Below are 14,022 nucleotides of genomic sequence, written 5' to 3' on the forward strand. Positions count from 1 at the left end.
AAACAGATGACAAAAAACTTCAGTCTTCCAAATATACAAGTTAACATATATTTCACACACGCATAACCGTGAATATGATTCTAGGATCAAATTTTATATTTGTCGTGGTTTAACCCAGCAGGCAGCTATAACAACCACAGAGCTGTTTGCTCACTCAAGTCCCCCACAGTGGGGTGGGGGAGAGAATCAAAAAGGTAAAACTTGTGCGTTGAGATAAAGACAGTTTAATAGGACAGAAAAGGAAGAAAATAATAATAATGATGGCTACTAACTCAGCTACATTATCCTCCTGTTTTCCAACTACTGCCTTTAACTGCAGGTCAAGCAACATAAAGATGGATTTAATTTTAGTTTATGTATTTGGCAAGGATATTCCACAGAGTTTCTAAAAATAGAATTTTCATTACCTGGGAGGGACTGTGGAGAGATTTCTTGAACTTCCGGTGTTTTGGATTCAGCAGGCCATACTTGAGTTTCATTCTTAGCTACAGGGACAAAAACATTAAGAGAGTAACTGCAAAGCTGTGTCTTCTCTGTTCTACTACAGATTTATTTCTGTCACACCTCAGTTTGCCAAAGTAAATCAACATGGATAAATGTGGAAAGCTGAACTCCTTTAGGAATCAATGAACTTCCACTGCACAACCAGCACAAGTATCTATCTAGCTATGTTGAATGCATGCATTTTTGGTATTGTTTTGTTAATTAAAAGATTCTTTAAAAACAAAATTTACAGCAAGGAACTGAACGCCTTACGAATCATTACTTTCACAATGCATAGTGAAATAGTTTATAGTGTTTTTCATTTGTGTAGTATTTGAACATTAACAGTAAAAATACTTTTCAAAAGTCAAAGATGTAATATAGCTGTAAGCATTATACAAGAACAGTTAGTAAATTTTCAAATACAATGGAATTGGCGCACCAGTCATGTCCTTATTTTCCTTTACATTATTTCTAATGATTACAGTGGTATGACAATAGCCTTCTATTCCAACAGATATAAAGATATTCCAGCAGTGGATATAGGAAAAATTAGGGAATAATACACCTGTTGGGGTTTTTTTTCCCACTGAGGAATAATGCAATATATTTTGTGGGCTTTTATCTAGAGTACCACTCTTTAAAAAAAAACAACAAAGTTTTTTACTAAGTAAACAGAAAAAAAGACTTTGAAAATTCAGTATATATGATATTCTGTAATACATTATTTTAACTGTTCTAAATAATATAGAATTAGAATACTTGCAGTATGTCAGTGAATCCTATTTAGTTGTAACTTCACACACAACATAAGCCTTACTGCATTTATTGTAGACCTACACCATTCTCAGGCATCAATGAAGGATACGTGTATAGATTTGGACAATATGTCTTTCTGTCAATTATTTTATACATTTAAATTATTTCTCAGAGTATTTTTACTTTCCAAGCAATGCCTCTTCCTTATTTCACACTCCTTTGAAAATCAGTAGTCCCTTGTGTGTACACTCATGTACTTCATGTTCTCTGGTAAGGAACACATAGTAAGCAGAACAGAACAAAACATCACTTGTCTGCCCTGGTTATTTTCACAAAGGTGTTTGTGCAATTTACCATAAAGAGCCACTCCAAACTGGCATCACACCAGCTATCTACTTTAGACCTATCAGAGGATTTAAATTTAGAAGTCCAAGTTCTACGTTCAGCCAACTGAGGAAGTTAGACATCTCTAGGAAAACTGAAGCTACCTTTGTCTTTCCTGATCTTTTGGTCACAGTCACATTCTGCCATTTTTACTGTGCACACTACTGAACCTTAGGACCTATCTGAAAATACAACATTGTATTTCTGTAGAAAGAGATAATTTTACAGTTAGAAAACAAAAAGAAATGAACATAAAAGTTCTAGATACTGTAATCTAAAACTATTATTGGAGGTCGTAAAATATGGTTTACTAAAAGTAAGGGATATGAAAAACAGATTTGTCAAAATACGGTCTACTGAGTTTTAACGGTACCTTTGTTACCTGCACATCATATACATGTTAAAACCAAACTAGTAATGATAAACATCTATGTTTTCTATGCTTGCTGGTCAAAGAAAATATTAGTAATCAAGTTAACAATGTTGTCAATTTTATCATCATGACTGAAAACCAGTAATGCTCCGTAATGTAACTACTGCAATTAAGTTTTTCCACTTAACTAAAATTTTCAGTAGCTGCAGATCACGCTAACAATATTTGTCTGTCAAATGCTGGTAAATACTTCCAGATACTAATATTGAAGGAAGTCAGCCCCAGTTCAAACACTTTCTTACTCAAACACATTCAAATATCATTCTTCTGTGTAGCTCTACCCTTATACATACACAGTATCTTAACAGGAACAAGCACTGCTCTTTTCTCACTGCAAAGCAAGCCAGTCTGAGAATGTACCATGGCCAGCAATGGAGCAACAGAGTAAATTAAACACAGCAAAAAATAAGAAAGGAAAAAATATCTGACTCAGTTGTTTGGAGTTCAAATCAAGTATTATGACTAGCCAAGTCAACAGTCATCAGCTCCAGAACTTTACTCAAGGGATCTGTGAAAGATGCACTGGGGGCATTGTTAAGGTTTTTAAAGATAGCTGTATTTCCCACAATTATGCTACTCACAGATGATATGCTAGTTTATAGATCTTTAAACAAAAGCCTTAATTAACTTTTTCCTGCAAGTTTCAGGCATATTCACAAGATACACATGAAACCTGTATTGATATATTCCAATTTCTGGCTACCATTGTTTCCATGGATTTACTTACAGATAATAAATAAGAATCTCTTCATGAAACAATTTCTCACATATACTCAAGCTAAAACTCATATAAGTAAAATTCATTGAAAATCTGAACTTTCAAATTGATACACAAACTTCCATTTTTAAAAAACATATTGAAAGGTATAACCTATCAAAAAACCATGTTAACTCTCTAAACCAAAACCAAACCCCTAAAGACCATAAACATGATTGGCTTCCCTTCTCTTCTCTATGGATATGCTACTGCATATTCTTTTAAATGGCTGTGTAATACCTTAAAAAAACAGATGTTTTAAAATAAGTGAATTTCTGTGAATCCTTACAAGTCCAAGCTAGTCATTAATTAAATAAAGAGAAAAAAAAATGTGAGAGAAAAAAAAAAAACCAAAAGACTGTCTGCTTACATACATGATCTCACATCACTACGCTTCTGATACTGCGCATGAACAATACAAAATTAGTTCATTTCTGCTTACCCAGTTTTTTCCTGGATGCTTGAGGTATGTCATCTATTGTCAGGAGAGGAGGCAGTTTCTGCTGAGTTTCATTGAGACCTGGAACAATTAGGTGCACTACACAGAAAGATGTGTGCCATTAACTCCAGAAGAGATGAAAAATACACAGTCTGCCCTTCGAGATATGTGAGCAAGTACTACTGACCCACTGCGAGTTTAGTCTGAGCACCTGGGAAGTGAGTTAGTTCTATTCAGTAATTATCACTCCTATTTGGTGCTACTTCCCCTTTACACCACTCACTGTATTACCACCATTTCATGATTAATCAGAATTAAAAACAATTCAATACTGGAGCATACAACCCTGGAGTACTGCAATATCACAAATGCTGGGATGTTGTCTAGTTGGTCAAGAAAACTCAACAACAACTGCAGTTAGTAAGTATCTGTTTGATTTACATCAATACATTAAAGCTCACACAAAGCAAACTTCAGCCAAAGTTATGTAGTTGTATAAAGTATATATAAAGGACTCAAGACCCTCCTGAATCCAGGAATAAGTTGGTCACAAGATGCATGATGCAGTGAGCCTTTCCTGTCTATTTCAGGCAGACCAGCAGTTCACCACACTAAGCACTACATGACAGACTTTTTCCTATTTTTATGTTCTAAGCCAACACTCTGTTTTCTTATAGGTCGAACAAGAACAGAAAGCATGAAACTGAATGCTTGAGGGAAACTATTATGCCCTGAGATCTAACATCAAGCCCTAATTGCAAGGAAGGTTATAATATACATCACTAAGGCCTAATATATCAGTACAGGTTTGTGTCTGTAGATAGTATGTTTGCCAAAGAACTTTACTTGAAGTATGAAAGAATTTCTTGGCTTAAACAGAGACAGTATCTTCTTTTAAATACTACAACAATAAAATGATTTTGTTTCCCTTAGGCTACATCATCCTTGAACCATCTGCACCACCATAAAAATGTAACGACTACCGTCTGAACCATCTGCAAAATGCCCTTTGATATGCAAGGAAATAACTATCAAGATCAAGAAAATCAAAAGTATTTACACAGTTCTAATTTTAGGTCAAAGATGAGGAATAATAATAAAAATATCTTCTAGTCACCTAATATTGCTCCTGGCAGAGAAGAACTATCTGAAGTTTTTGATTGCGTCCGATTTTGAATAACTGTGGAGACAACACAGAGATATTAGAAAATAATTTTTAAAAACCCAAAACAAGAAACAAAACCACACCCACGACAAGCCTCAGCATTCTGAAAACCTTCCCTCAACTTAGTAATTGGAGACGAGTACACCATCCTAATCTTTTCTGTATTTACATTCAGTTTAAAAGACTGCAAACTGTGTTTCCTCTACATCATATCTTAATTGTGTATCTCCTTTCCCACAGCATATCAGTTTTATAGCCTTGGTGAAAAATGATATTCTATGCTTATGTTAATATAGGGCCAGCTCCAGGCCATCTCATTACCCTGCCATTCACAAGTCTTCAAAAAAAAGACCCATGCGAAGTAAATGCCACTAGTCACATTTTAATGGTAATTACCGCATTTTGTTTTCACACCACCCTCCAGTGTTTTCCTGTCCCTGAACTGTGAACTACCTCCATTTTGCCTGATTTTGTTACTTAAAATTATGCAGAATACAATTTCTGTTAGCAAATTTTAATCTGCAGCTCATTTTCTATCAGCTATCTTTAAATAGTTAATTTTCAAAGATTACATTATTATACTACCTCTCATTACTAGAGAGAAACAGGTATTTCTAAAGGGCAATATGTTTAAGTCTACAGTAGAGATCTCTCTCCACTGGACCAGGTAAAGGAGAAGGGAGTCTAAGTCAATGACTTAGCTGAAGATACCCACAAAAAGTTTGGTAGCATGAATCTTACCCATAGTGCTGCCCTTCATGCCTGACTATCAACACACTTGGACAATCCAGTTGAAAGAGAAAAAGAATGGATACTAGTAGACATCAGAACTGATTGGTATCCATTCAATGACTCAACTAAGTCATTGTTTATAATGCAGTGTAATAGCTTGTTTTATTAACACAGATAGGTAATAGCGTAATAGTATTTGTAATTAAACGATATGATAGTTTGTAAGGTTCCAATTATTCTAAAAAAAGGCTTTCATTACATTCACATCAGAGTCATATTTTTTTTCATTTTAAGTTACTCTTGCAGAACATAAGAAACAATTAAAAAATATACAAATTTACCTTGTTTGATTATTGTGACAGGGACCAACCTCTTATTATCACGCAGTGTAAGCTGAGAGAAGAAGAAAAAAAAAAAAAAGCCTTGGGATAATTGCCATAATAGTCATTGAGCTTTCTCAGTAACAAAAATAGAGGGCTCTAATCCAATACCGTGCCTGCCCCAAGTTAACACTGACTATGGCTCTGGCCCTAGTCACTGAAGGTTACGCTATTGCTTCAGTTCCCATGGGCTAGTATAGTAATAGTGCATTTTGATCTCCTTTTTTCAGCTTGAGATGTTTTGCTTCATAAAAACACAGTATCTGACAGCTTAGGAATCCCCAATCCTTTTTTCTTTTAAGAATCTCTTGAGCACTCACTGTGGAGTAGTCCAGAAAGCTAAGAAAAGCTGAAATTTAACTACAACAAAACATCTGAAACATATGCAATTACAAATTTGGTCACAGGATATAATTATATTCTCAGGCACAGTATATTTAGAACACAAACTATTCCAGAACCAGGTGTACATCTGTAAACTAGCAGCACTCTTGGGTGCATAGTCTGCTTAAAGTAGATTATCTCAGAGCCATTTTATTTGGTGAAATTGTTTCCAAAGTATAATTGGCCAGCCACCCATGTTCTTCTGACATTTTTATGCTAAATACTTGGACTTTTCTGCTGTTCACTTGTCTTTGACCCAGATTATTTTTTGCCTAACTGTGAATCTTTTCCAGGATTTTGATACCACAAAAATAAGGAACACATGAATGGACCCCACATTTATTAAATGGAAGAAAACAGCTGATCCCAAAGATTATAAATCTGTATTCACTACCACACATAGGTACCAGAAACAACTACCGAAAGCTTAATAATGCACTCAGGTGATGAGAGGAGGAAGATTGTAATGTCAGCACTATAAAAATGCTAAATATATTAAAAGTGGATTTCCTTTCACTTATGTCTGAGTTACGAGAAAGAAAATAACTCAAACAATTACCTCTCTGTGTTAAATGTACACCACTAAAGTCAGAATCAGTTATTGTTCATTCTGCACTTCATGACATCTGGTCTACTTCATGAAAATTCAGCATTTGATGACAAAGATATAATTATTTACCTAAGGATAACTATTTTTGTTCTATTCTAAATATATATATATATATATATAAAGCTTTAAAAGCAATGGTTGGGTACACAGCAAACATATACCGAAGTCTAAGCAGCTGGAAGAAGACAAATCTCGAGGAGATGATTTCCCCTCAACAAGGGGAAATGAAAGGGAATATGAAAGCCATCACTTTCTGCTTCCTAATAGCAGTTTTGCACTGGCATGAACATAGTTTGAAATTAAGTGGAGGTTTCAATCATTGTCATTAATGAAGGATACAAAATTATCTTCCTTCTTTATTGCTTACTATTTTTCCTTTATTATTAACAAGGTATACCTTTCTATTTTGCCGATGGTCCACTTTTGAAGTAACCCTGCTATTCATGTGACTAACAAGTGGGATGAAATGTATTTAGCAACAGCAGGTGTTCATTTTGTTGTATTTCTCATCAGGAGCCCTATAATCAAATAAATATCTCTCAAGTTGTCGTGAGCACTCATGTAGCTCCAGTGTGGAACTTCTAATCATTATTATTATCAGTCCTTTTACTAGTAAAAGGTTCTTATATTGACAAGAGCATACTTTCTTTGTTGAATAATAATAGATGATGGTAATGACAGCAATGTAAAAATGCTCAATACATGCAAATACAGTCAAAATTTAGTTTTTCACTCAAGAACAAGTCATTGACATGAAATCCGTGTTCCGCAGCTGCTGTCACTACACTGCTCACCTGCACGAATCTGCAAGGGCTGCACTTGAAATCTTCCACCATATTGTCAATCCTCTCTTTCTCAGTCTCCAAAAAGTGACTACTGTAGATATTTCTATGTCTAGTATAATTTACTGCTTGGACAAACTATTTCAGAAATATCAGCATATCATCTGTAGGAATGGCACTATTAACTGTATTTTCTAGAGAATATAAAGCATATAGGTATTAGGAATGTTAGTTATTAAAATGACTGTGGCATCTCCATGAATGAAGATGGCAAATAAGGCATTTCCTCATTTCAGATGAAAATTAGAGACATAAGTTATACCATAAGTCAGGCATCTTAACTTCTGACCATACACCTACGGCATATTGCAGAAAGGACTGCAGTTCTCAGACATTCTGTCAAATGGCATATGGAAACATTACTTTTAGAGACCCTTGTATTCCTCTCTTATATTCCAATACTCCAAAAGGCCACAAATAACTGGCATACATGTAAGAGACTCCTCCAGGAAGCATTACAGTCAACCTGGATTGGGTAAGTTTTGGAAGAGCAGGCACGTTTTCTTCTAGAGTTTAAAAAACTACAGAAGCTAAGAGTCCTGCTTTTTGGCTGGAAAAATCAAGGAACCCTCCACTGTTCAGACTGACATTATGAAATTACAGGAACCTAATCAGACAGAAGAGGAAATAAATTTCTGCTGCATTCTGTCCACCCTACCACCATTCATTGTTTATGAAGGGAAAAAGAATGACCATCCCTAGAGCTCTCCTTTTCTTCCCCTCTCTCACTAGTAGCGCTCTCAGCCCCAGCAGCTTAGTCAAACTTAAAGGATGAACCTGCCAAAAGACACACAAGCTGATATGTGACCGATGTTGAAAGGGCAGAATGACTAGATGGATGCGTAATGTTGCTTTAATAAACAGCCTTTAAAAATGTCTCCTTACAGAGAAGAGTTAGAACCATGCTGATATGAGCCAGTTGTGTCTTTGGAGCAAAGTAAGGCACAAACAAAGCTTGACCTAAATAACGCTCATTCTGGCTTTTCACAGATGATGTGATTGCACCACTGAAACATACCCCACCTAATGCTGTGGAAACTGAAGTAATAACGTAAACTTAAGAGCTGGCCGCTATCTGTTCCCAGTCTTAGTTTTATGGCTTTTTGCACCACTAAAGCGAGAACGATAACAGAAGTTTTAGAATAATCTACGGAATGTTTTCACGATATTTCTGTGGAGGGTGATAAAGCAATACTGCTCTGGAGCTAAGCCCTGTGAAGCTGACTAAAAAGGCTAGATGCTGGCTCCAGTCGTCCTTTCATGCTTAAGCTGTGCAAATATTTGGAAAACTGTTTTAGCTCACTTTCTCAGGACTTCTCTTGCATAAACAGAATCCCTACTTCCACAGAAGCAGCATAACAGAGTCAGGGTCCTGGCACACAGGGTTTGCTAAGAGGAAGAAAAGAACTCAGCTTGCACTCCAGATGCCAGAATGAATTACCTGGTTTTGGGCTGCCACATGTAACTTTAAACATGCTTATGGGACCAATGGGAAGAACGGTAAAGTTTATTTCAGCAACAACATAATGAAATGAGCACCTTCCTGAGTATCTGATCAACTGGCTTCATATTATTCACAGATAAAACATCTCCTCTTGCATGTGAGACATGACTGTGTTTCCAATAACCTAAGCATCATACTGCTCTAAGTAGATAATGCTGTAATTAAAGTATTACAGTCCTAAATGAATACCTAATTTTTCCTATAAGAAAATGTATGTAATGGACTGTGGTTTGATTCCCAAATGAATTCCAGGTCTGATAATTACAGACTGTTTACAATACTGTATGAAACAAAGAGTGAACAATGAGAAATCATACATGACCATTTCCTACCAAGAAAACACTTGGAAAATCAGAGACATAAGAGAATTGTGAAGAACGGATTGTTCCCTTATAATAATCATCATTCATGAGTCAACCCATTAAAATGTCTGAAGTAACAATGATTTCTAGAACTTTTCTTGGGAAACTTGCACTTTGATGAAAAATTAAGGAAAGGAAATATGAAGAAACCGACTGAATCTCATAGTACAGGAAGTAATGCTCAAAAGTTACAAATAAAATGTCTACTTTTCACTGCATTAAAACTAGTCTAATAACAGGTTCAATCTACAGATCCATCATTTCTGCTTTAGCTCTTAGAAGCAAAAAGTATCTCTGTATGTAAATCCACGAACATATGAAACCCACACATGCTTACTTGATAGCTGTTATGGCAAATGCCAAATGAGAAAAAAAATGAGGAAATTAACAAATATTGATATTTATTTACAAAAATCTTCAAATGCTTTGATGAAACAGTAAAAAATTCTACCTTGCCACCTGCAAGGATTTAATGAACTGCCTAGCAATCTCGATAAGCAAGTTAGCTTGCCCTTTCCAGCTCCCTCTGGTTCTGCAAACACTTGCCTCACATATGACAAATATCAGTGAATTCAATGGGATGACTAATGATTTTAGAAGACCTGAGTATATACAAGATTACGCTAAGATAAGAGCATTACTTTATCACAAAATTAACTGACCACCACAAATATCATAGTTTAACAAACCTGACTACTACAAAGGGATAAGCAAATTTTAATGTTTAGAATTCACACATGGAAACCATCAGCTTCATCTTTGTTAAACTGGAATCAGTATATGTAATCATCTCTGCTACAGTTCACAATCATTTCATCAATCCACACATATAAACACTTCTCCATACAGTTATCTAGTCTTAGACTTAACAGATTTTTTTTATATTGGCAATTTGTGGCCATAACCTCTTTCTCAATTTAACAGAGAAGCAAAAATTTGACCATGCAACATACAAATATGGTATAAAAAAATAAGACTGTTTTGCATACCTGTGTTTGGGAATTAGGTACCAACTTGTACATATTCTGGAGTTGTCCATTTACTTTTTTACCTGATTTGACAGAAAGAGAAATAAATACACAGAATTACTTTTTGTTTTGTCCAAAGCAAAACAAACCAAGTTTATTCACCTTTTTCAATAGCCAAGAAAGTTAGGAAACTTAATAGTAAGGTATAAAACACATCAGTTGTGTTTGGTCCTGTTTCTCCAGATTAATTAATTCATCTGCAAAGCCACCTCTTCACATTTTGACAGAGAGGACATGAAACTTACTCTTGTTGTTCTACAACACAGGGTAAGAGAGCTGAGGTGGTCGTTGGGACTTACTAAGGAGAAGTTAGAGGTGACTAAGAGGATTTTTTAATTAATTTAATGTAACCACAACATTAATACACAAGGAAGAAACTTGACAGAGGAATTTCTGCATTCTATCTGTCGGGATGGTACTAGGACTGGCTAAAAGCAGCACGTTTTAAGGTCTCCAATAGTTAGTCTTGCTTTTAAGTGCATTGTTCTAAAAGAAATATATATTTATCACTGCAATACAGAGTAGGCATGTCACTTCTCTTTGGGTCTGACATGGTTTCTTTTATCTCAACATATGAACAAAGTAACTCATGGATTTAATCTTTGAGATTTTTCTCTTAGGTTTTTCCTCTTAGCTCCTTAGTATTAGAAGTTTCTTGTGATGCAGCTGTTAAGTACAGAGGAGAAACAGTTCCTCCCAGCAACTCTTACAATCTGGTATGATGCTTCAAACTTTGTCTATATCTTCCATATTTACCCTTTTCTGCTCCCCTTGCATTGACAGGTGTGTAAACAAGAACCAAGCTAGATGCTATCATATTTCTTCACAATTCTACCCCAAACAGATAAGCAATAGAAAAAAATTCAACTATAAAGATATATCAATTGAGAGACATTTAAGTTGACACGCTATCCTGAAAAAAAATATCTTTCAAAGTGCTTGATACTTCTCAGGAACAGGACCTACTATTGGCCTAAAGACAAGGGAAAACTGACAAAAGTTTCACACTGACTTCATGAGAAAATCATGTTAAGATGGTCAGAAATAATCTACTTTCATCTCTTTTGATATATTTGGTTAAATAAATGTTGAAAATTTGCCATGCCTTTTATGTCTTCCTGAAATCACGAATTAAAACCAGACTCTCCTCTCAACCCCTCCCAATATGTTTAGTATATAACAAAAATTTGGCCTCTGGATTCAACAAATACAAGAACATGCAACAGGAATTTCTGTTTATAGTAATTTATATATTCTTTGGTGAGTGAAGAAAATTTTCAGTGAAGGATGTTTAGTTTAGGTTGAGATGCTTCTTAATATACGAAAAGACCTTGAATTGCTATAAGACAGTAAGTTAAAACAGAAAAAAAGTGGCCATTTGTGCTGATTGGTAAACTCCTATGCAGATAGATAGTTACAAATCTATAATAAATGTTTACTCTCTGTTTACTGCCCACAGTTTCTGTATCTACCTACTACCCACTGTCAGTATGAAAGGCTTGACTCTGAAAGGTGCTGCCAACTTTCTGATTACAAGATACATTATCAGTAGACCAGAACATAGAAGTACAGGATAATAGCAAGCTCCCTGGATTTAGTTCCTGCAGAAGCACCCACTGAGTACAAAAGTCTACATTCTAGGAAAAAGAAATTTCATCTAAATAGAATACAAACTCTTACAAGACAGTATCTTTCAACCCAACTCAATCTGTCTCCATAACCTACAAGAATGATTCTTCTGGCCTATTTAAAATGTACAGTTCCTGTAAGAAACAGCATTTAGAAATATATTATATAGAAAGAGCAAATTTGGTGATGCCAGTGGACATTTCAATCAGTCTTGAACACAGTATTAAACTATAAGTACTATGAACTCTTCATTCCCTCCTATTTTAAGTGCTCAAATATATTCTGGCATTTGCTCTACAAATGACTTTAAAATTTTTAGAATGTAGGAAAATCAGCCATTTAGTAAGCCTTCTTTAGAGTTATGAAGCAGAGTTTCTTTTTGTGAGGCAGGTATCAGAAAAGACTACCACCATTCTCCACTTTAAGCTCATGGTATAACAATGGCATTATTCTGGATTGCTGAAATGATTCTATGGGCACTGGGCAGGTACTTCAAAGTTACAGCTTTCTAATTTATGATGATGGACAGCGAAGTTCTTTACTAGGAAATATGAGGGCTTTTGCAGTGAGTTTTACAAGCCATCCTACTGCTCCCCTCCCTTATCCTCAAGTATATTGAGTTGGGTAAATCACCTACAACTTGAAACTGAGGTCCAAATCAAATTTCAGTTGGAAATCTTATCTGGATAAGGCTCTTTTAGGAGACTTCCCATTCTTCACATTTTGACTCAAGTTAGAAATACTGAGCACAGGAGTTTGCAGCATCTTCTGATCAACATCATGCTCAGAAATCATGGTTTATGTAAATGCTTGAGGAAAAGTAAATGAAATTGTACAATGTCTATGAAGTCCTCTCTTCCTCTCTTTAAAAGGAGGAAGACTCTGCTGCTGCCTGTTTCCTCCACTGATAGCAGTGATTCTTTGAGCAGTACATGTTTTTTGAAGGGTTAATTTGATGTCACTTTGCCTGCATTGTCTTGGGACTTTGGAGAAAAAGCTTAAAATATGACTGAAAGAACAGCCAGAGATGCTATACACTGCCTCCATGAAAACCCAAACAAAAGAGAGAGAACATGGGAACATATGCTTCAAACACAATTTATGTAATCCCTTCACTAAAAATTAGCTTCAAAATCAACTTTCCTGCAGAGTCAGAAAGGGCCAATTGTGATGCATGCTGGATAGGACAGGGCCTGTCTAGCTTTTAACCAGTTTGAATGTAAAACCAAATACAAAAGATTCAAACAAGGATAATACTTTCCATCAACTCAAATTAGTAATGATCTTATTATTCAAGGCTCAAGGAAAAAGCTTGGAATCCAGTCAAAAGTATAAACATACATTCTCAACACTTTATGCGTATCTAAAGTAATTGCTGTTAGAGTTCTACCAACCTGCAGCAGATCCTTTACTATTTGCAATGAGAAGAGAACACCTTTCGGAAGAGTAGGTGGCAGTTTTTCAAACACAAACTATCTCTAGTTTCACCAATTCCTAAAGGAATTTGTTAGGGACATAAGGAATATCTTTTAAACAATGAAAGCCTGATCAGTAGCTTACTTTAAGTAATACCACAATAGAGGAAAAAATACTGTCAAACTGAGTAGTTATTTGATTAATTATTGCCAAATACTTACTAGACAGCACTGTCTTATGATTGAAAGTCTTGCTCCAAATACTATCCTCTACGTTGTCTTTAACTCCAAACTCATAAACTGTGTTTGGCTTCAGATTGTCCACCACTGTTTCTGTAACTGGGCAAAGCTGAAAAACCCATTTCTTGTCTTTATCCTTTTCTCTGTAGCGAACTGTATAGAACCTGCTTGACAAAATAAAAGGAATAATAATAATAAAAAAATTCTTCACAAAGAAGCTCACTGCAACCATTTTTGTTAGGTATTGCTAAAATTATTTCTACCCACCATTGTGTTCTTGTTCTTTCTGGCCCCTTATGATTACCAAGTATCAGAAAATCCAGCATATCTTCCCTGCAAATGTAGTGCTAGCCCAGTCATCTCCTAGATATGTATATGTTCCCCATCATACAGACCCTGACATTAGGAGAATTATACAAAGAGGAAAAGAACAGTCTCCATATTCACAAACAACCACGTGTGTGTGGTTCTGTCCA

At 35.4% G+C, this 14,022-nt stretch overlaps 1 protein-coding gene across 1 annotated transcript in view; it reads right to left on the bottom strand.

Moving 5' to 3' along the window:
• LOC104631546 (target of Nesh-SH3) overlaps positions 1-14,022 on the bottom strand; it is a 164,967-nt gene that overhangs the window by 101,297 nt on the left and 49,648 nt on the right. The window contains 6 exon segments of the mRNA XM_075766839.1: positions 408-485; positions 3,259-3,354; positions 4,373-4,435; positions 5,494-5,545; positions 10,224-10,285; positions 13,529-13,710. Of these exon segments, the coding sequence (XP_075622954.1) occupies positions 408-485; positions 3,259-3,354; positions 4,373-4,435; positions 5,494-5,545; positions 10,224-10,285; positions 13,529-13,710 (533 nt within the window).

The sequence above is a fragment of the Balearica regulorum genome, chromosome 1 (assembly GCF_011004875.1).
Source record: "Balearica regulorum gibbericeps isolate bBalReg1 chromosome 1, bBalReg1.pri, whole genome shotgun sequence".
NCBI lineage: Eukaryota > Metazoa > Chordata > Aves > Gruiformes > Gruidae > Balearica > Balearica regulorum.